The 24789-nt window shown below is 37.2% G+C and overlaps 1 protein-coding gene across 1 annotated transcript in view; it reads left to right on the top strand.

Annotated features, from left to right (window-relative positions):
- Window positions 1-24789, top strand: part of KHDRBS2 (KH RNA binding domain containing, signal transduction associated 2) — a gene marked incomplete at both ends in the record, with an annotated part of 653704 nt that overhangs the window by 403595 nt on the left and 225320 nt on the right. The window contains one exon of the mRNA XM_079713609.1: window positions 3972-4170. Coding sequence (XP_079569735.1) covers window positions 3972-4170 — 199 coding nt within the window. The remainder of the gene's footprint in view (window positions 1-3971; window positions 4171-24789) is intronic.

Genomic DNA, 24789 nt, shown 5'->3' with positions numbered 1-24789 from the left:
TTTTTTATGGACTTTTTTAATGGAATCAGCCTTTTACAAAGCCTTTATATTAACTTCATCATGATGGGTTGTGAAATGACATCATTGCAGGCAATCTTAAATTGATTAAATCATAGGGTTTTAATAATGAAATTGTCACTTTTGTAGTTCAAAAAATGATAATTTTGGCAGTTTTATATGGTGTAATCTAAGTATGTATTGAACGACTATAGAGGCAACACGTTTTTTTCTATTCTATACTCCTTGGAATAGGGGCCATTTAAAAAAATAATGCATTAACCTGCTTTTGAGATTACAAAATCATCATATTAAAAGACTTTTTGTTTTGTTATTGGTGCTCCTTAAGGTAATAATACATTTGTCATATTTGAGTGGACCATATAAGATTTCAATTTCAGTGATGTTTTAATGTAAAATATTAATCTCTTTAATTATTTAATAAAGGAGAGTGCATTATGATCTAGATTTTTAAATATCTTAGAAGAAAAATTTGATTGAAAGCTTTTGCTTTTTAACATTCCATGTATCATAAAATCTGATATTGCATATGTTAAAAAAAGAAAATTAATATTGAAAATTAGACCTCACTTTCAACGCTATCTTGATGTAATTAATGTATTAACATTAATAAAAGTAAATGTAGCAGAACTCTGTTGTCTTCTGTTTCAAACCACATGATGAAATATATCTGCAATTAAATAAGAATAAGAAAATAGCTTCACAAAAAAGAAGTTCTTGAACACATGGGTTAATGGATGCTGATTTGTACATATTTATGAAATTGTGATTTTTTAAAGTTATTCAGTTACACTTAAATTCAAAAAGAATGGTACCTGGTATATTTTTAAAACTTTAATTTGTTGAAAATTTCTTTAATTAAAGGAATTTATGTTTCAACAAGCATATCTATGAAAACTATCTAATCTTCCAATAATAATGCATACCAGAAAACAAAGCATTACATCTATATATTATAATAATTTATATTATGTAATTGAAGAATTAAGATTTTCACACACATCACTGCTACATGTTGAATGAGAGTGAACAGTGGAAAATAAAACATTTGAGGCAGATTTTGAAGGTTTTGTTTACTACAATGAGAAATAATACATAGATAGAATCTAATGGAGCTTGTTAAAGAGGAGACTAATCATATTTGTTTCCAAGAAAGACTACTCAGTCACCACTGTGAGTGATAGAGAAGAATTAGAGCAAAGCGAGAAAGACAGACAGAGAGGTGTGTGGCAAGGAAGCCAGGGAGAATACAAGTTCATTATCCAACACAGAAATGAATACTACTTGGAGTGTTAGAGAGATAAAGGACTAGATTAGAGATTAGAATTTATATAAATTAGTGCCCATTTAGATGTTGGAGACAAGAGAGTGGTCCTAGACAGTATAACTCTCTGATGTCTGCCCTGGTTAGAGATTAACGACATCATCCACTAAAATTAGGTGAAGGACCAAATTTAATGAAGAATATAATTAATCCTAAGTCTATGGATTGCCAGTGTGACCTTGGGAAGGGGACTTGTACTTTCCGTTACTTGGTTCTCTACCTTTAAAATAGCTTAGAAATGGCTACATGGCAAGGTTGTCAAGATTTTTAAGTTAGATGACACATGTAAGGCAGTGGTTCCCAAACTGGTCTGCACATTGGAATCACTGAAACCTCGCTGCTGCTAGAGACTGTGACTTAATTGGCCTGGGGTATGGTCTGGAGTCTGGAGGTTTTCAAAGGTCTTTAGGTGACTCTAACATGCAGACCAGTTAAGGAGACATGATCCAGGGTATGGTGTGTGGTAGGAAGGAAAGAGGTAACAGCCATCAGAGTTAGAGACTGCAGGGGTGCACCGTGAGGCACAGGAGGGTGAGGGGAAGAAAATGGGGATAGCCACATTCCAAGGTGGGCCCAGGAGTAGATGTAAGTGAATGAGCCTGAAGAATATAAAGGAAGGAGGAAGAAATATGGAGAAAAGCAGAGTCATAAAAGTTCGAAGAAGGCATTTTCCAGATAGTAACCCATAGTGATAAATATAACAGTTACAGTAGAATGGGGACTGATTTCCAGTGGATTTAGAAACCAGTAGGCTTCTCATGATACCAGTCAAGAGTATTTTCAATAAAGAGGAGAAAGCAATAACTAGATTGCATTTGAGTCAGGAATGAGCAGGAGGTGAAGAATTAAGGATAGAAAACTTTCAAGAAGTCAGAAAAATAAAGGAAAGAACATTGTAGTATGGATTCAGCCAGGGACACTACGTTCTAAATAGGTGACGTGAATCTTGAGTTGAATTGAGGACTTGAGTTGAAGAGAGATAAAAGGTTAATATTCCAGGGAAGGGATGTAATGTGTAGGAGGTAATGAGTCAGATTCACGAGACAGATTTTCCAGGGCTCTGTCTGGGAGACAGTTGATGAAGGAATGGAATGAGAAATTAGATTTGATTTGAGCATCATATAATTTTAAAGCAGGAAGAATTGCTACAGATTCAGAAATCTTATTTTACCCATTAGAAAAATAATCTACCTTAGGCTCTGGGACTTATAACACTTACCTGTGATTATTCAGTGGTATAGATATAACTTGTGAATATAGTTTAAAGTAAGGTGACATATAATTTACCACCCACACAGGGACACTGTTGAAAGTATTAAAATGCTAAACTAGGACAACAGTTGTAATTCTGAACTATTCTGGGCAAACCTGGATGTATGCACACCCTATATATAAGGTGCTTGGAGGTCCAGTGAAGGTAAAATTACTCTTTATATCCATCTTATAGATCAGCTTTTATATTATCATGCTAATGTAGAATATTGTGGTCTCAGTTATATTGTGCTTGAAGTGGGCACTGGGCCTTCTAGGGTCTCCCAGTGCAGGAGAGCATTCTCTGTACATTAGACTCACAGTAAGTTCTCTAATAATTTCTCTATTAATCAGCTCTATAATCTATTTAAAACTTTTAAAAGCTTTACCAGCATTCTTATTGTTCACTTGTCAAGCTCATTTTCTGCAAGAGCCAGCTGACTGCTCCTCATAGCAGAAAGCATAACTTACAACCCCATCTGTGGGTGCAGCCAAACAGTGTGATGGTTCACATCCCATGATCATTATTTCCCCCAAATCTTTAGCGTTCTTGCTGAAAGCAGTGCTTTCTAGAGGCCAAACTTTCAGACATAATAAAAAGTGAAATAATCATGCTTTTGCCCCAAAACTTTAGACAAACACTCAACCTTTCCAAAGGCCTCAGAATACCATAAGAGTTTACTGCAACCATTTGATCTTACACTTTTAGTACAAGTTACTTTTGTGTCAAGCACTGCAGTACCGAGTACTCAGTGTGTTATTTTTTTTTTTTGCAGAGCCCTCATGTATTTCACTAGCACCATAGTTACCATAGAAAATAAATTATATCAGGGACTGTACCAGTTCAGGGGGTTACACGCATAGTGATAAATCAGTGACAATGACCTCAAACTTAAGCTACTATAATAAACAGAAAGATATCATGATGGTTAGAGTTCCACATTTTATCGAAGTGCAGACATTTTTTTTGTAAGTGACAAAATTGCCCATCACTGTCAATAACCTCCAGCATGGAGGAGACATTGACAATTAGTAGCTATGGATGGTACAGTGAGTCATGTACTAGACACTGCTCTCATTTGAGACTTTTTTGGTAAATTTGGAATAAAAATCAGAGTGGGTTGATTTTTGTTTGCTTTGCTTTGAATTTTTAGTGTTATAAAAGAAAATATCAAATTATTTTACATTTTTTTGATAATTAAGTCATAACCAATATTTACAAAACTTATTCTGTGTCTCCATTAAACACACACAATCACAACACTCAGACATGCAGAAATAAATGTGGTTTTCTTCCCATTGTATTGGGGCTGTAAGATGAGAGCTTCGCCTGCTCTCATTACTTGTTTCTCATCTGTATGTGACCTGTTTCTCCTAGGGGCCGTGGGGGTGCCATTCCTCCTCCCCCACCACCTGGACGAGGCGTTCTCACCCCTCGAGGGACCACTGTGACCCGTGGTGCTCTTCCAGTGCCCCCTGTAGCAAGAGGCGTCCCTACCCCGCGAGCACGGTCATCACCCACTGTGCCAGGATACAGGGCACCCCCTCCTCCAGCCCACGAGGGGTATGAAGAGTATGTAAGTACTCTTGAGAAATCAGTTATTAGGAGGAGTTAAGTTTGTTGGGGAATAAGCTAAACTTCAAAGACATTCATATACCACGAATATAGCAAATAATGTTTGTTGCAGAAAACAAATGTCATTTGCAACAGAATTTAGCAGTGCATTTAAATGAGGGCTTTTTTTTTTTTTTTTTTTTCCTGTACGTGGGCCTCTCACTGTTGTGGCCTCTCCCGTTGCGGAGCACAGGCTCCGGACACGCAGGCTCAGCGGCCATGGCTCACGGGCCCAGCAGCTCCACAGCATGTGGGATCTTCCCAGACCGGGGCACGAATCCGTGTCCCCTGAATCAGCAGGCGGACTCTCAACCACTGCGCCACCAGGGAAGCCCTAAATGAGGGCGTTTTGAGAAAAGCTTTCATTGTACAGGTGCCATCATTGTTGTTAGTACCAGTTAAATAGCTTAGATTTTAAGAAACAAACTATCCTGAGGTTTTCTTATCTTTAGAAGACTCAATCAATTCAAAATGGAAATAATTATGAACATAATGTGAATAGTCATGTATTTAGAAGATTATCCTGGGACTTGATAAAGATTAACATAACTCAGAAGTATTTGACAAATATAATGTGATTATATTATAAACTTTGTTAATAATTTAAGACCATGTGGTTGGTTTTTCATTTAAATATCCTACTCTCTCACTATATAAAAGATATGGAATTGGCAGGTAAGAATTCAGAACTCAAAAAATATAGAATGAACAGAAGAAGTGCAGTGTCTCTAAGCACCTCGTCCCATTCCAGTCCTCTGTATCACATTATACTCCCTTTGACCTCTTTCATCCAGGTCGTTAGCTTTCCACTGGTCATATATTCTAGTCCCTGTATCCATTTCTCTTACTAGATTGTGAAAATTGTAAAAAGGGGCAGTTTTCTATTCACTTGTATAACCATACTAAGTCCACTCTAAATGTTCAATTGAATTGACGCAAGCCAGATCATAGTCCTATGAAACAGATTCATTTTGCCTTTAACCTCTCCAGGGTGACCGTCCCCTAATCTAGGTGTTTGTTTCATTCAACCATCCACAGACATGCTGTCCTCTCAAATGTCCTCTGTGAATGATTACTAATATAAACTCTTCAAGGACAGTTACTGTCACATTCTGTGCATTCAAAACATATAAATGTTTTATGGACTGGTTAATAACCAAGCAAAATGTAATCTTAAAACAAAGTGAAAATGGTTGATAGGTGTCACTAAGAACACAATGCTTAAAGCATGTTAGTTTTTAGGAATGCTACTGATTAAATATGAAACACTGACTAATATCTGTAAGAGTGAAGAAAAAATATTAAGTTTAATCTTGCTCGCGCGGAAGCGGCGCGGCTGGGTGGGAGACCGGCAGCGGGAGTCGCGGACCGTCGTCGCCGCTGCGGGTGGCGGTGGTGCGCTCGAGCAACCAGAACCGGAGCGTGGAGGCGGCACAACATCCTCAGGTAGCTGGGGCCTCCACCCTGGCCCAGCGCGCCCCCGCGGAGGCCGGCCGACCGGCCGTCCCTCCGGCCTTCCCGGACCGTGCTGGGCGGTTCCGGCTCCCGGCCCGTGCTGGGTGGCGGCGGCCGCGGTTCCCGGCCCCAGTTCTCCCCGACCCGTGCTCGGCGGCCCAGGTTCCCAGGTGGGCGGTGCGCGGTGGCCCCCGAAGGATGGCCAAGAGGCCTCGCCGCGTCCGGGCCCGTTGGCTCCAGGGCCGAGCCCAGCGAGGAATCGACAAAACTCGGTCCGCCGCGCGGTCCCCCACGTGTGCTTAGCGTCGCGAAAAATTCACATTCTGAGCCGAAATGCTTCCGGGTCGCCGAAACCTCAAAGCTGCCAGTAAACCTGAAAGGCTGATGCTGTTTGCGTCTACTTCGTACGCACGTCTGTGTATCTGAAAAGCATGGCCTCTGTAAAATGCTCAGCAGTGAGGCGCTAAGTTCCAAGACCAAGGTTAGGGTCCACGAGAGGATAGGCTGGTTGTGTCCAGGGCGTGTCGCCTTTTTATCAAATATGGAAAACTTGCGCGACAGAATCTCAGGATAGAACAAGTCGTAAAAACACGGAAATGGCCTATTTTAACTTCATGCATTTGTGTATTTGCTCCTATCTACATTTTTCAAGTCTCATACAAAAAAAATCCTTTCTCCTCCCTTGGAAAATCTCCAGTCGATAATTTCTGAACCACATGTGAGTTTGGTTTCACGCTTCTAGTTTATATTTCAGTGCTAACTCTCCTTTTGTGACCCTGGTGTTGTATATGTTTCATAAAAGTTTATTCCCGTTTGATAAAAAAAAAAATTAAGTTTAAAAATCTATTTCTGTGGGAAAAGGGGAAATGTGTTCATCTCACATATCTTGTACAACATCAGGTATCAGTATTGAAAATCTTAGTCTGAAAATTGCAACATCTGCAGCAGAAAACATATTCTACCCTCTGAACAAGGCCACAGATCTGAAAACACAGACCCTGGTCCTGGTTCTACCATCTCTTCCGTGAGACGTACTGTGTAGGAAATAAGTGCTTGTTAAATGAATGAATGAATAATCCACAACAGGGAAGGTGGGATTGTTTTTTGTTTTTCTTTTCTTTTTTTTTTTATCTCTGAGGAACTAAGTCTACCATCTTTATGTGCTTTGCCACTATAGTGTATTTGTGTTCCAAACAGAAGCCTAAACAGTCAAATCTTTATTTCAAAAATTAAAAGAGAGAGAAATATTGGTAACATTGCTATTAATCAAAGAATTTACAGGGCTTATAGGGCACAGTGAAAGAGAACAAGATTGGAAAAACATTGTAGTTTTTCATGTAGCTCCAAAAATATTGTAATCTTTCACATGCATTCCAATTTGTAATGAATAGATCAAGGACTGCAAGGCAAAAAACAGTAAGCTACAAAGGAATAAAGAGTTTATGGAAGTATGAGTATATTCTGAAAAAGGGTGTATTCTGAATGGGAAAATTTAATAGGAGTGTGGTTCTTATAGTAGTAAGTAAAAGAAAATGCAAAGCTGTAAATCTGATTTTTAAAACTTAGATTTAAAGTATCCAATCCCTTTAATTCATTCACTCACTTTACTGAGCCTCTATCTTATTTCAGGCATTGTTCTGATGGTCCTAGAGATATAGCTGTGAACAAAACAGATCAAATATTTACTTTCATAGTGCTTACATTTTAGTGGGAGAAGACAGGAACAAACATATATAAAGAAATGAATAAAGTAACATCATGTAGAGATAAGGGCTCCAGAGGGAGGTGGCAGGAGGGGACCACCATCAAAAGAGCTGTTAGGGAAGGTCTCTCTGACCTAGAGGCTCCAGCAAGTGTCTAAAGGCAGCCAAGGGGCTGCCTCTATACAAAGGCATCCCTGGTTAAGGAAACAGCAAGCAGAAAGGCACTGAGGAGGAACATGCTTGAAGTGTTTGGGGATCAGCAAGGAAGACATCAAGGCTGGAGAGAGTGTGTGAGGGGGACCAGATGAGGTCAAGGGATGGACAGGACAATTCACGTTGCTATTGGAGAGTTTGGGGCAGAAAAGTGACAGGAGCAGGTTTATTTTTTAAAAGGTTTCTTCTGCATACATTGCAGAGAACAGAATATGTGGTGAGGTGGGCACAAGAATTGAAATAAGGAGACTGGTGGCATCCCCATCGACAAAACGAGGCTTAGAGAGGTAAGAAGAGGTCTATTCTGAGTGAACTGTGGAAATGATCTAGTAGGATTTGATGATGGGATAAATGGAGGAGGTGGGAAAAAAGAAAATATTAAAAGATAATTTTGTGAAGTTTTTGTGAAGCGAAGGTTAAACTGAACCTTGGACTGAACAACCAGGTAAAACTGAGGTGCCATTTGTTGAAATGCGGAGTACGGAGTGACGCAGATGGGGGGTGGAAAGTTTGGCCTTCAGGAAAGTCTGTTGTGTTGCTGGGTGAACACCACCTGATTTTCGAAACAGAAAGCAGCACCCCACAGTTTGAAATGTGTCACTAGCTGTGTAATTTATAACACTCTGTGGCTTGGATTTCCTCTTCTATATAATGGCGATAATCATTTCAGCCTCACAAGACTGCAGTGAATGTTAGAAATAAGCATCCATAAGCACTTAAAACATAAGCATGCATAAGTACCCCAAACATTATAGACAGTCAATAAGAAATAACTATTACACAAAACTTCATCATGCATTATACTCTTAAATTTCTCCCTGGGATAAGCTATGGACCCATTGAAGTCACAGACATTTAGTTAATTTTTGTGAATTAATTGGGCATCATTATTTGCAAATAGGAGAAGCTATTTCATCTTCTTTTAGCAGTAAATAAATAAGTAAACAAACAAACCTGGGGGCGGCTCTGTCAATGAAAATCAATAAACAATCTATAACAGGAATAGAAAAGAGTTTTATTTGAACCAAATTGAGGACTATAATGCAGAAACCAGCTTCCCAGATTACTCTGAGGAACTGCTCCAGAGAAGCAGGGTTTTTAGCACAGTTTTATGCATTGTCAGAGCAAAGAACATCAAACAAGTCAGGGATACTTTCCTTCAAGGTTTCAAAAAAACAGATCAGCATGTACACAGCAAGTCAATATGGCCCTGGCACCTGGGAAGGGAGTCTTATCATCAAAGGAGGACCAGCACTGGCGTCCCAGGAAGGGAGGCATTTAGTCTTTATTTTTAACATGGACATTCTTTACTTCTGGTCAATGCACCCTTTTCTTTAATAATTAAAGCAGATATACAATGTATGTTTGATAGGCCACAAATAGGCTGTTCTAGTTAGAATATAAATCAAGTTAACTCATGTATAAGCCAGAATGACTTCCCCACATCTCAACATGTAAAAATTTCCTATATTAGGCATCATGAAGTCCAGTAATAGGAGTGCCATCAGGCCTTAAGAAATAGCTAAACCGAGGCACTAGAATCCCTCCCCACATTTCCTCTCTGGTTTTTTTGCATATGTTTTCATTCCACTTTAACATACAGACTGGATATTTGGCTTCGCTGATCAACATGACTCAGCATGTGGTGCTGCCAAGTTTACACATCCAAGTCCAGTTCTCCTCACCTACAGATACTGACTGGCTGGCCATCTCTCAGCCCTAATCTGGATCCCCAGGTGGGAGAATTGTGTTCATTCAGGCTTGCCAGGTGTCTATGACTGTAGAGCAGGAGTCTCTTGAAATCAGATCTGGGATCTACAGACTCATCAGCTACCAGTGACATGGGTGGTGTAGGCGTGACATTCACACAACATAAGCATGGTTCCTGAGTACCCAGCCCCAAGGACCATATGGAGAGGCATTAGTTTCCAGAGAAGGAGAAAAATATTATGAACTTGACAGAAATCCTAAATATACCTACAATAACATACTGTTGGTAACAGGAAAAAGTAGATACTGTCTTTTAAAAACATATGCCTTATTTTATTAAAACCTGTCACATTTTAATTTTTTCTATAAACAATCCAATAAGTACATACAAAGTTGGACATGTGGCTGATAAGTTCTGACAGCAGTCTTTGAAGTCTCCATCCAAACCCAGATGAACACTAGGGCCACTGCTCTCTGCTCTAATTTTAAACAATTCATTCCTCTGTAAGAGGTAAGAAAAACAAATGTTTAAGTGCCTCAGTAGCAAAATAACAGCACCATGCTGAGTTGATTGTGAAAATATCAAGGGCTTCTTAACTTTCAGATAAAATTACTTAGACAAGATTCCCTTTATTATAAATGACACTACGGGGCAGTTCACTCTTCAGACTTTTCTTCCTTCCCTGCTGAGGCTCTGACCACGTGGACTGTTTACAGGTGATCAGATCTTCTCATGGCTGCTTGCCCGACCTGAAACAGCTCACCGTCAATGAGACTGCGGTTTAAAACCATCTTTAGCGTTAGTTGAATCTTTTAAAAAATGTGAAGTTTAGTTTGTTATATGTCCTAATCCAGACTTTAAATATTTTAAAGCTTCTCTTCACTGACTTTCTGCTAAGAAGAGTACATTTACTTTTTTCAGCTCCATCATCATGATTGAAGTAGATTTGGGGAATAGATTTTTAAAAAGCTCCCACACAACAAAATATAAAGTTCTATCAGTGGATAATATGTAAAATAAACTTTAACTTTTGAATAGCTACTAGGTTCCTGTCACTAATCTCATGATAACACTACCAACCAGTTATAGTAGACTGAGGCTCATACCCAGTTTTATATTCTACATAGTACTTGTCTCACAAAGAACTCAAACACATGTATACAGGTCATTTGTACTTCATGCTTTAAATCCAGATCATCAGTCAGTGTTTGAATCCCCTCAGCAATATTTAAGACATCTCCCAGCCGCTACAGGAGCATCTACAATTATAGAGAACTCAATACATCTAGAAACTAGGTGCCGGAAAAATAAAAACTGTGGGGCTTCCCTGGTGGCGCAGTGGTTGAGAGTCCGCCTGCCGATGCAGGGGACATGGGTTCGTGCCCCGGTCCGGGAAGATCCCACATGCCGTGGAGCGGCTGGGCCCGTGAGCCATGGCCGCTGATCCTGCACACCCGGAGCCTGTGCTCCGCAACGGGAGAGGCCGCAACAGTGAGAGGCCCGCGTACCGCAAAAAAATAAAATAATAATAATAATAATAAATAAATAAAAACTGTGATTAAAGAGACGCTGCCTCTACTTTCAAAAGCATGGCGTCTAGTGGGAGGGTCAAAGAGTCTAACAATTAATGTATAATATGTAATTGCTGTGTGGGGCTCTTATCTTACTCTATTATAATTAATTGTCACTCTTATCTTCTCCCACTTACAAGATTTAGACATCCTATAGGCAGAAACTGTTTCTTACATTTATCTTGTTTGCAGTTCTAAGTAATGTGCATGGTAATAGCAAATAAATTAAACCTATGATATTGTTGGAAGGATGTTATACACATGCACAGTTCCATACATATACACATTCTATGTAAACAATAACTGAATGAAGGTACAACATAGCATATATTGTGTCAAATAGAGACTATACCTTCTCCAGCAAAGATAATTATTTTCACAACTATGGGTATTTAGAAAAACCTCTAAGACGGTAAGCAAAACAACAGCAGACCAAGATGAATAAGTATTACTTTGAGAAGTAGAGAGAAGAGGAAGGATGCTCCATGCAAAAAGGAATGATAAAGGGGAAGGCAAGAAGAGGGACTTTTCAAAGGAAACCCAAAGAATACAGGAAAATAACTGGGGGAAAGAGAGTTCATTTAAAATAGCAGGGGAAATAACGGGGGTTACAGATGAGCTCGAAGGCTGAGGTTATAATGCCACTGATTGTATAATAAAGGACCACCTGTAGGTTTTTAAGCAGAGGATAAACTAAGGTTTGGGAGAATTTTATAATTCTCAGTTGGTTAGGGTGGATTTAGGGATTCAACGACAATGGTGAAACTTATTGAGAGGTGGTCTTGGCTATGAGCACAGGAAAGGGACTGGAAGAATCAGGGCAAAGGTAACACTGAAGATGGAAACACTAAGGTCTGCTGTCAAGTGGATGAGGGAGGAGTCGGGACAGGCAGCCCAGGCTCCGGCAGAGATGGGGGTGGGTGCTCTGGGGACAGCAGGAGGGAGGGCCGTGCTGGAAGAACTGACCTTCCAGGCGCGGGGAAGTGCTCACACAGTCATGTTCCTTTGTTGCAAAAATAAGGTGTTTTCCGTGCTATCAGTTGCGATCACTTGCCTACCTGTCACACTTTCCCACGGGTGGGGTCATGTTGGAGTGGATAAGGATGTTTGTGAGAGTGTGTCAAGTGGAGTTTGTGTTGGAGATTCTTCAAGTTTGGGTTTAGTCGACTAGTTTTACTTGTATGAGTTAGGTACTGCTAACATTGCGTTGTAGAAGTAACTCCGGGGATACTCTTCCTGGCTTATCCGATGTATTCATGGACGGAGATCTGAGTCTGCTGTTTAGTTGTGCCCTCGGCACTGGTGCTGGGACGCCTGCTTAGTGTTGTAGGAACTGGAACTGAATGGTTTGGGGCTGGAAATGTTCTGTCAAAAACTCTTCTATGTCATTTAGCTCAACTGTGAAAGAAATTTGATAGGGGCTTCCTCAAATGTGACAATTCTAACAGTCTATAACTAACCATCAATGAGATATGAAACTGAAAGAAATGTTTCAAAACTATCAGTGTTAACAATGTTTTTCTATCAACCATGCTAGAGGGAAAAAACTGAATTTCTTCAGCTCTCTATAGAAAATATTATAAAATCATTGTCATATGAGAGGTGATAAAAAAACTCTGCTTCAAAAAGTAGGGAAAAGTCATTTAGGGGTATATCAGGCAGTTAATAAAAATACTATATTATTTTCTGGAATTTGTGATATTTATAGTATTTTCAGCTTTTCAACTTTTGCAATTGGTCATGATTGCTTTTCTCGTTCAAAATAAATATTCACTCTCATGCTTAACTTATAGTAATAATTTTGTAACCTTTTTCTTAAAGATAGAATGCAAAATTATATAGTCTTTAAACCCATAAACTCTGGATCCCATAGAGGAAAACAATGGCAACATTTATAGGAAAGTGTATATATAGGGCTGGAGGGGTCCAGTGGAGTATTGCTTAAAGAAAGAACTGTGTAACCTTAGTTTCTAGTATCGCAAGTCTGTTCTGCTGTCCTTAGTTACAACCATGCTGGTACTGTTGATAAGTATGCTGTTCCTTTATGGAAGTGCTGTCCTTTTAACAAAAGTTTTGTGGGAGAATTGAATGTGCAAGTAAAGACACACAACTTCTGGAAGTGCCCACCAGAACATCACACTGTATGAAAACATACTGACAACATCATAAATACTCTCTTGCATCTTAGGTGTTGGTATAGCATGAAAACAAACAAACAAACAAACCAAAACCCTATAACACGCAAAATAGTTTCTAGTTTTGAAAGACATAGGTCTAATTTATTTTTAAATTACCTCGTGGTTTTTCCAACAGTTCATACCCAGACAGAGACTTGTATGGGGGCAAACAAAGCAAAGAGAGATGTCAGCTCAGTTCTACAGGAGGGGTGCTGGTCATGTATAATCAGTCATGTTAACCTAATTTATGAAATTCATTTTGACAAATTGTTGAGAAGCTTTTCTTCCCATTGGTCTTACTAAGCCTGTTGGCACTGTAGCACATCCTACCATATATTTCAGACTCTGAGGCATCCTCCTAGTAACAATGAGAGAACTAGAAAATTCACTGTAATTCAATAGTCCTTAAAAGTTCCATAGATGAATTCAGGCTGCCAACCTTCAGTTTCATGTGTATGGAACATTTTTTTGACAGGAGAGGGAAATAAGTATTAAATGATAATTGAAATCAATTCTTGTGCCATTTTTGTGGAAGGAAAGATTATGAGCCTTATCTATAATGCATTTCAAGGGGCGCCACATGTGGTGGTTTTCTGTGTAAAAGCTAAGAGCCTTCACCCAGTGAAGGGAGATTTTTATTAGAGTTTCTAGATTGATATTTGTATTCCATTAAACATTCTTGTTTAAGTTTCATGCTCAAGTCTCCTCTTAGCAGAGACTAATTTACCAGAATGCATTGTAGGATTTTGTTTTGTGAAATGTAACTAATATTTACAATAACCAAAACATGTGAGGTTAATGAAATACTTTTTGAAACTATAGAATGGGCATATACTACCTGTGGTTCAAATGTTCATAGAAAGTTAGTGGTATTTAAACACTATTAAAATGTTAAATTATGTGCCCAAATAATATAAGATGCTGTCTTTTAAAATTGTGTGTATTTTTCTTCTAAAGTTGAAGCTTGATTAAACCATCCTTCTTCTAGCATCGTGTTTTACATGTTTAAGCCATTTTAGAACAGATGCAGGTTCTTCTATTGGCCACACACTTACGATTGTGTCCAAACCTGTACCTTATAATTACCATGATGACTAAGGTCTTTTTTTTAACACTTACAACACTTACAAGGATGAACATAGGTTTCCTCTCTGAAGCTTTTTTAAGGTGAATTTTAGCTGATGGAAAATATTATATCACAGTGTATTTTGAAGTTTCCTCCAGGCTCTGCAGCTGTGATCTTTTTGTAGTGTCTGCTATAGACAAGGGGGAAGAGAGCAAAAACTGCCACCTCAGCCTTAAGGAGATCTACCATTCTCTTGTTTTTTACATTATTAGTATATATTAAGGTTTTTTTAAATCTATGGTTTATATACAGCATTGCTTAAGGATTAATAATGAAAGTGAGTTGAGCATTTTTTTTCTTCTGAGTTGATTATGAGTTTGCCTACTATATGACCACTGAAAAATTAAACCCAGTATAGGGTGACAAATACCTAAGCATACCTAAGAATCCCAAAATTCATTTTTTCTTTTGCTGGTTGAAAAGCATTGTTTTATGTGTTTTGCCAACACCTCTCTCATAATTTTCTGTCAAAGAAAACTTAATTAAATATGATTTGCATGGGTAGTTTGATTATCAGTGGCTTTTCCACATAGGAATGGTTACATTGCATTAAGTCCTTGTCCATATTTTGGCTGTCTTCCATTATGGATTCTCCATTCAGTGGAAAATAGTGGCTGCTAAATCTTTCCATCAGTTACAGATTTTTGTGATTATTTTTTGTCATATGAGCTAAAGGCTTTTACTGGGGAAGCTACAAACATTCTTTGAAATAACTTTTAATAATCTCATTATTTGAATTAAGGCAATTTCTCTTCATTATTGAAGATGGGAAACTGTATTTCCCTTTAAATGAAACCATATTGTATGATAGTTTTCATATATAACTTAGGCAGCAAATATCATTCCAAACTAAATCTACCAAAGTCCCTTCCTCCATGAAAAAAATCTCCACTAAAATTTCTTCCCAAACTACCAAGTTTCATCTAGCTGTATTCCCCTTTTTCTATTCTAAGCTCCTTACAAGGCTATAATAACATCACATTTTCAGTTTTCATCTCCAAAACTATCTTAAACCTTGACTGTCGCTATGGACCTACTTGTTTGAGAGGCTTCAACTATTTGTGGACTTTTCCATTCAGACATTACCTCTCTTCCTACACCCACACATCTAAACCATTCATCAGTGTCTCCCCAGTTAAGGTTCCTCCTGATTTGTCTCCTTCTATTTAGTTGAACATCAAAAAATATACACTCATCTTTTGTTCTTGGTTTTGTTTTAAATGCTAAATTCACATTTGTTTTCCTAAAATACTAAATTCATCATGTTACTTCTTTGTTAGAAAACATCAATCTCTCCCTGTTGCCTGAAGAATAAAATTCCAACTTCCTAATTTTATTAGAAGATGAAGTACTTTAATTTTATGAGCTTACTTGCTATTAACTCTGTTTTATTTTCAAATGAGATTTTGACCATGAATAAAATAAATGAACAATCAAGAGAGAAAAATTCTAAATTTATGTAGCCAATCCAGTTATCAGCATCTTTATAATTCTTAGTCTGTTAAAATGTATTGTGCTATTTGATTCAATTTAACTTATCATTTATTGAATGCCCATTTTATATTATGTGAATTTCCACAGGAAGAGGCAATGAGAGATAAAAAAATATATAGTTACCTTTAATAGGTGGCTGTTGTATTTTAGGACTTTAGATACATAATCTCACAACAATAGTAAAGGATAAGAGGTATTATCCTTGCTTTTCCATTAGGGAATTGTGGGGTCAGAGGATTAGAGAAATCTATCAGTCACCTGTCTGACAGTGGAGCCAGATAGCTCTGTCTTCAAAATTAACATCATTTTTGGATATGAATATGTAAAAGGCAAAGCTTCTGGCTTTAAAAGGGCAACAGATAACACACCTGGACAAAAAAACCCCAAAACTCACAGGTTCAGGGCAGAGTTTAATTTGTGAGAGTGGACTCAAGACTTCATTGTGAGAAATATGCTAATATTTTCCTGACTTACTTCACAAACTGGGTTTAAAGTAGTTATGACATCTGCTGGAAATCCCATTAACTAAACATACCTGTCATTTTTTATTTGCTTTTCTTCCACTCAGAAAGTTTGAAGAACTGATTAGTTCTAATGTTATCTATTTGATATAGTGCAAATTAAAAAATTTAGGGGGGAATGTGCCCAATAATCTTCAACTTTATAGTAGTAGGATAGAAAAGACTAGGGCAGTTAGTCACATCCTCAAGTTCTTTGGAACTATAGAATATTATAAGTAGCAAAAAAGCCCAACGATGGCAATAAATAATGATGATACTCATAGTAGAAACAACTAATATAATTAAGTACTTATTATGAGCCAGACACTATGCAAAATTTTTCATCTTCGACATTGAATTTTTACAACAATCTTATTAGGTTGGTATTATTCCCATTTTACAGTTGAAGAAACTGAGGTTTAAAGAGGGTGAGTAGTATTCCCAAAGTTACATGGCCAGTAAGCAACAGTGCAAGGGTTCATAGAAGTCCAAGGGTAGTGCTCATACTCTCCAAGCTATAACATAGTACTTAATACACAGCAGGTGCTTGTCTAAGTACTCTACATGCATAGACTCAAGTTACACTCTTGGCACCTCTATGAGTTAAGTACTCTTACTTTCTTAGAAATAAAAGCTTACATGCAGGGAGAGATTGAGTAGCTGGACCAACCTCAGCCAGGTAATCAGAAACAGAGCTGGGATTTCAAACCTTCTGGCTCCAATCCACCTCACCTTGCTCTGATGTCTCTGGGTAAACTAGCAAAAAAAAAAAAAAAAAGTCATTTGAAAAATTAGTTGCAAATGATACCAATGGAAAAGAAATGAGTGAAATACTTCAAAAAACCACCTGGTAAATCCACCTGGACTATAGTGAACAAATAAAATAAAGGACTTGTGGGGGATGAGGCGAGGAGGGAAGGCTTGATCGTGAGTTGGAGCAAAATAATAAAATGAGTTGTGAGAAAAATGCCTGGAAGAAAATGTAGTATTTAAGTTGATTGTCAGTGGGGACTGGGTGACCATTTCTGAAACATCCGAGGATTAATGTGGCTGTGCACATCGGCAGGGACTGAGGCAGGCAGACACCAGAGGCAGGAAGCACCATGAGAAGCTTTATGCCATGATCTCAACAGGAGTGGAATAGAAAAGAGGGGACAATGAAAGACATAGTAAATTAATTAGGAGCTCTGGAACTAATTCCATAATTTCAGTCTTGCAAACCATTTTAGGTAATCCAAAAATAAAATGTTATTCATACGATTTCTTTTTTCTTTTTTCACCTTGAAAATAGTTTATTATAGAAAATGTCTCTTCAAAATTTATAAATATGGCAATTAGTTTCTCTTACAGCCTCATTAAGATATTATTGACATAAAACGGATATAAGGTGTACAATGTGATGATTAGATACAGTATATATTGCAAAATAATTACCACAATAAGGTTAGTTAACACTTCTATCCTCTCACGTAATTACAATATTTCTATGTGTATGGTGATAACATTTAAGATCTACTTTCTTAACAGCTTTCAAGTATATAACACAGTATTGTTAATTATAGTGACCATAAATCTTATTTATCTTCTAGGTGGGAGTTTATTCCCTTTGACCAATATCTTCCCATTTCCCCACACTCAATATTATTTTTTGTCACCCTTTTTTACTGTAAATCTTGCTTTCCAATTTATCTACATTGTAATAAAAGCTTTAGTTAGGACACATTTTAGACAGTTGTTTGTGAAAACCACAATCTTTAAATGGTATTTAGAAAAGAAAAATTATATCCATTTTTTTACTATAAGTAAAATAATATAATGTAGTCCTATAATGACTACAGATTTCATCTCAGCCAAATGCTTGAACCACTTTCTAAAGTGATGTTTTAAACATCATATTACTATAACACCACGGTTTTTACACTAATTCTTTTTAGAGCACCCATCTGTCAAAGCCAATTTTAGCCCTTGCTCTGGTTGAATAATAGTGGGGAAAGAGTTTTCTGTTTTGTTTAGTTCTGTTTATTAGTTTAATCTTTATTATGTGTCAGAGGTCACCTCTCTGCAGAGCCTCTGCAGCCCCTCTGGGGGTGGTGTGGGCTGGTGAGCAGTGACCTGGAGGGGAGGAGCAAGGCTCAGTCTGAGGGAGGAAGTGATGTGGGTGAGGAAGGGGAGGGAAGGAAAGCCAGGACTTTCTGATGACTAATAAAGACCCCCTTCCTCTTCCACATCACCTCCATTACGTTTTGTTTCTACTCTGAGGAGAACATTTCGATGTTTAGGGATTGTGGAACTGTCTTTATCCCAGTGTATTTTCTAGGCATTTGCATTCCTTCTGGCTCCCTACCTTTCTTTCTGTTCCTTCAGGTCCTTCAGCCAGAACCACTGGGACATCTAGACAGTACACAACAGAGCTGGTCCAACTCAGGGGTCAGCAAGCTTTAATTATAAAGGGCCAGAAAGTAACCAGTTTTGGTTTGCGAGAAACACAGTATCTGTCACAACTACTCAATTTTGCTGTTGTAGCACAAAAGCAGCCATGCACAGCACACAAATGAGTGAGAGTGACTTCTGTGTTCCAATAAAACTTACAAAAATAGGTGGCGGGGCTGATTTGGCCTATGGGCTTAATGTATAGCATCCAATGCATTTTGTATTTATCCCATGACAAATGTCAGAACCAAATTTACAAGAAACATATTTCTGCAATGGTGGCAAAAAGAAGATCCCGGAGTTTTAGTTTATGTGAATTACCTGAGGCCACTCCTGTTCTCATAGGAGCTGCACGCCAAAGAAGAGGTGTAAGATATTACATCTAACCATATAGAATTTACTCCATCAGTTCTCAGAGATGGTGGTTTGCATAAAATTAATTTTATTTCAAGCCCCTCCTGTCCTTTTAAAGATGCAAGTGTGGGGCTTCCCTGGTGGCGCAGTGGTTGAGAGTCCACCTGCCGATGCAGGGGACACGGGTTCGTGCCCCGTTCTGGGGGCATCCCACATGCCGCGGAGCGGCTGGGCCTGTGAACCATGGCCGCTGAGCCTGCACGTCCGGAGCCTGTGCTCCACAACGGGAGAGGCCACAACAGTGAGAGGCCCGCGTACCACAAAAAAAAAAAAAAAAAAAAGATGCAAGTGTGATGTAGCACACTGCCAAAAAGCTCACAACAACAACTAAATACCATTAAAGAAAAAATCTCATTTTCAGCAGAGTTTCTGAAGGTGGGGGCATGGAGGCACTGTGCAGGTGAGTGTCTTGTTAAATGATAAATGAGCTTCGATCCAAATATTTTTTAGAAGAATGTAGGTACAGTAGTACCAATATTCTATAAAGCTACCTACTCCTGATGATAAATTCTCCTGTGTCACCTCACTGGTGGTGCTATGTCCCTGCCATTTGTAATAATCTATATTGTAAGCTGCAGTTAGATAAATATTCACACAAGTGCACTACTTGTTTTATCCTGAAAGAACCTGTTCGCCATCATACCTCAGACAGACTCAAATTTAATGCATCCTTTAAAAAATGTATTTGGCAATAAAAATGTTGTGGAAATTGATCTTGTTATAAAATTTAGAACCTTAGATTTGACATTAAAGCCACTTAGAGACTTCAGCAATCAGTAAGGCAGAGAGGGGACAACTGAATTTCAAGGTAATAGTTCTGAGGCCATAAGGTGAGAAATTGGAACAGTTTACAAACCTAATCTTTCAAGTTGGTCATTTATTTGTCACCTGCTCCTGCTCTAGGGTACTCCACATGTACAATAAATAAATAAATAAATAATGTCTTCCTTTCTGGCATTTTCTTTTTAATCTGAGGGGAATAGACCTGAGTCTTTTAAGATTATTTCATCTTAACAGAGGATCAGCAGGAAAACACAGAATCATGCAGCAAATGATTTTTAAAAGAATATAATAACCTAATAAATAAGCTCAATAAGATGATTATAATTAAATTTAAATTTGGAGAGTTATAACAAAATAGGCTAGTTTGACTTCAGAAATAAAGTAATATAGAATCTATTATGGGCGTGGAGATTAAAATAATTATCAAGTTGACAAGAGAGGGTGAAAAATTCATATTTGTACTTGATGCCTGTTAGAAGCTTGATTTTATGGCACATGTAATAGCCATGACACAATTCAATGGAAGGAGTGATGTAATACTTTGTGGAAAAGTGGAAAGTTCCTTGTTCAAGGCTCCCTGTGGTCTGTGAAGGACAGGCAGTTATAGAGATGTAATTGCAACCAATTTCTCAAAGTTAAGCCTGAATCAGTCCTGACAGTGTAGATTGCAAATTTCTGAAGAGCATCACCTTCAAGCAAGAGTGGGGTCTGAGTGAAACAGATTGGAAGGATTTTACTTATTGGCACCTGTTACAGGCTTATATGATAAGGTGTTTTTGTTTACCCTGGATCTGGGATTTCATTGTAAGATTGACTTCCTGCTTCATTGTCCCCTACACCTTGATTCCATAAACCCTAGCTTCAGCCCGATCTATTTACTATCCCAGAACACAATATGCATTTTCACATCTCCTGCATTTACTCTGTATGTAATTCTTTCTAACTTTCAAACACACACACACACACACACACATTTACACATGACACAGTCTACTCAAACTTTCGTGTTCTCAACTCAGAATTCACATCAGCATTCCTTTAACTAGCACCTTAAAAAGTGATGCTTGGTTCGATCTGCCTTTAATATAATTAATTACATACTTGCGCATCTCTTCTGCTAGATTGTAAGCCCCACTGAGGACAGTGTAGGGCTTATTCTCATTTATTTCCTACACTACTTGCAAATAATAAGTGGTCAATAGAAAAAAATCAATTAAATGAATGACTTTTATCAATCTAGCCAGTCAGTTGAAAAAAGATGTGAAACCCAAGAGAGGGGATAAAATGATGTAAAAATCCCAAGAGGCTTTTAAACTGTGGCATCATGAGCTCTGAGTGGACTATAGGACTGACTTGGGGATAGGTGTGGTGGAAAAGGCTGGGCCATATACATCTAGGCTGCCTCCTACCAAGTTTCTTCGATTGTTCAGAGGGTGTTTGACTCTCATCCCTGAGATCTTCAGATGCATCTAGATGAGGTACTCATCCTGTCACTGGTGTTAAGCTATATATCCTTGTAAGACACCAATTTCTCTAGCAGGGTCAATGTTGTGGTGCAGGTATAAATAATAAAGAGGCACCTGAACAAATATTTAGACCAGTTACTGATTAGGTAAAGTATTTCTTAGTAGTAATTACTGGTTTGGGTGGAGAAGGAGGAAAATAAAATGTATAGACATTTTGGTAGAAGGGGGCTAAATCACATCAGTTAATTCCTGATGTAAATTAGAGACTACTTTTTTGTTTGTTTTGCCAGCTATTCTGTTTAATCAGTATGAATTCTTATATGGGATATTGACAAATGTTTTAAATGAAGCACTTTGTGGAAAAGGGTTCAATTATTAGATTTCTTAGAAAAAATTACTTATCAGCATTTATTTTTGGTGAAGACTTTTTTTTTTTTTTTTTTTTTGCGGTACGCAGGCCTCTCACTGTTGTGGCCTCTCCTGTTGTGGAGCACAGGCTCCGGACACACAGGCTTAGCAGCCATGGCTCATGGGCCCAACCGCTCTGCTGCATGTGGTATCTTCCCGGACCGGGGCACGAACCCATGTCCCCTGCTTGGGCAGGCGGACTCTCAACCACTGCGCCACCAGGGAAACCCCAAGACATTTATTTTTAAAGTTATGTTTCCTGTATACATGTAATGAATGTTAGTTACTATTTCTTATCTGAAAAAATATCACACAAATGAATCAATTCCTCTGGTATTTAATATAAAGACAGCATTATAAAATCAAAGGCAGTTTTCAAAAATTAAAAATGCAATAACCCCATTATCCTAAACTGCTTTTATTTTCTTTATTTCTGTGAAAATTTTTATGCATATGAGTTTATATCATTAATGTGTAGTTTAAAGAATAACATTATTCATAAAATAAATACACATAAACACAGAGAGTAAAACAATGAAACATTACAAGCTCCCCATGCATCCCTATGCAGTCATACCCCCTTCACATGTAATAGTCTGAACTGAATGATAATCATCATCTTGCTTTTCCTTTGTCATTTATTCACTTATGTACTAAAAAATGTATTGTTTAGTTTCTTTTTAAACTTTATACACAGACTATGCATATTCTTAATTTTAAGGTATATTTATATTGATACAGGTTCATTTTCACTGATGAATATACCAGAATTTTAAAACTTCATTTTACCGTGTATAAACATTTGGATAGTTTCTCATTTTTTTGCTTTTATGAACATTCTTATGCTTGTTTCCTGGAGCTGTGGCATAGGGAACGTTCAACTTTTTGAGATAAATTACCCAGTGTATTATTACAGTCCTCATTACTCCACATTCTTGCCAACTAACCAAAAATGAAATCAAATTTGATTATGGTTTTAATTTGCATTTTTATGACTACTAATGAGATTTGTTATTTTTTCGTATATTTATTGACTTGCTATTTTCTCTTTTGGGTAATGTTTGCATGATTTTTGCATCTCTTGGGTTGTCTTTTGCATTTATTTGTAAGGATTCTCTCTATATATATAAGTTATTTATATTTCTTATATATATATATATGTTATATATATGTCATTTATATTTATTCTTTAAATCATCCCCTGGTTTGTGGTTTATCTTTTCATTCTCTTTTATGATGTTTGGTGAATATAGGTTATTCTTTGAATGTGGTAGAATTTATTAGTTTTCCTTTTACAGAATATAATTTTTGTGTTTTATATAAGAAATCCTCTCCTACTCTGAGATACTAAAAATCTTCCCATAAGGTTTCTTTTAAAAATGATATTGTTTTTCTTTCAAATCGATTGCCCAGCAACAGATTTTATGTATGGTATGTGAAGAGAGTTTTTTCCCCTTCATGATCACCAATTAAATCAGTGCAATATATTGAGCAGTCTGTTCTTTGCCTACATGTGTGCAATACCAATGATATCATGGGTCAGGCTTGTGTATACGTATGGGCAGATCCGTTTCCAAGTTCTCTGGTCCCTATTTTTATTTCTGCAAGCCTATACTATACCAGCTTATTTTCGTAACTTTTTCATTGAGTCCTAACATGTAGTCATCCAAGTCCTCTTGTTCCCTCTTCAGGACCATCTTAGATTCCTTTGAGCCTGTTTTCCTGCATATAAATAGGACTGATATATTATTTGGGAAAGAATTAATATCTTTATGGGATTAAGTTAACTATCTTGGTACATGGCATATCTCTCCATTTATTTAACTTTGCCCTAATTTCCTTCAAAAAGTTTTATGTTTTTCTATATTAGTCTTTACCATCTTTTAGGCTTATATAATACATGTTAAATTTTTAAAATTTAAATTATTCTAAATGATTTTTATTGTATAGCAATTTAATTAAATCTTGTATATTAACATAATTTCCAGCAATATTACAAAACTTTTTTCTATTTCTAATAATTTGTCTGAAGAGTCTTTGGGCCTAGAAATTTTGAGCTGTGTGCATTTAACTTAACAAAATATACAGTCTCTCAATGTTTTAAAACTCCTCCTGAATAACACAAGGGATGCAGAATTAACTAATTCCTATGTCCCTCTCAAATCCTATGTTACTTTCCAGTAATTTCTCAGTTTACTTCTAAATTTTTCATGTTTTATTGATCTCAAACCTTCTTTGGATAAATTTCCTTCTGTCTAAAATATATTCTTTAGAAGCTAATTTTGTCAGCCTATTAGTAGTAATTCTCTCAGTTTTTATCTGTCTAAAATGTTTTTATTTTAACCTTGTTCACTGAAAGATACTTTCATGTGACATAGAATTCTATGTCACCAAATATTTTCTCTCATTATGTTGAAGATATTCAGCTTGCTTCCATAGTTGTTATTCATAAGTCAGCTTTGATGGTAGGGAATCTGTTTCTCTCTGGTTGCTTTTAAGATGTTCTCTTCATTTTTGATGTACTACTGTTTTTACCCTGTAGTGTCTAAATGTGGATTTAATTTTATGTATTCTACTTTAGATTTTTTAGACTTACTAAATTTGTGGGCTAGATTTTTTCAACAATTCTAGAAGCTCTTGTAATTTCAAAAATGTCTTTTGCTTATTCCATTTGTTATGTCATTTTCAAACACTGATCATAATATATGGAATTTTCTCATTCTTTTTTTTTACTGTGGCTCTTAAATATTGTCCCTTATTCCTCTCATTTGCATGAATCTGTGTAAGTTCACATATATTTCTTTGAGTTTACTTCATTTAATGTTATTTGATTTATTTTAATAATTATATCTTTAACTTATAAACATTCTATATTTCAATCCAGTCAGATTCTATTGCCTTCTACTTCTTCTCAGTTACCCTCTTCTATCTATGTAAACATATTGAACACACATACACTCTTTCTGCAATTCTGATACTTGAAGTCTTTCTGAAAGTCATTCTGTGCTTTGATATCTGTGTTGATTCATACTCACGATGGCTTATTCTCTCATGTGTTTGATGCAGTGTGAGCTCAGAACCCTTGGAACTACACTGAGGCCAAAGATGCTTCCCAGGCTTCTGGGAGCAC

Source organism: Hyperoodon ampullatus (genome assembly GCF_949752795.1).
Source record: "Hyperoodon ampullatus genome assembly, chromosome: 10".
In the NCBI taxonomy this organism is placed as follows: domain Eukaryota; kingdom Metazoa; phylum Chordata; class Mammalia; order Artiodactyla; family Ziphiidae; genus Hyperoodon; species Hyperoodon ampullatus.
This window is presented reverse-complemented; position numbering and strand designations above follow the sequence as displayed.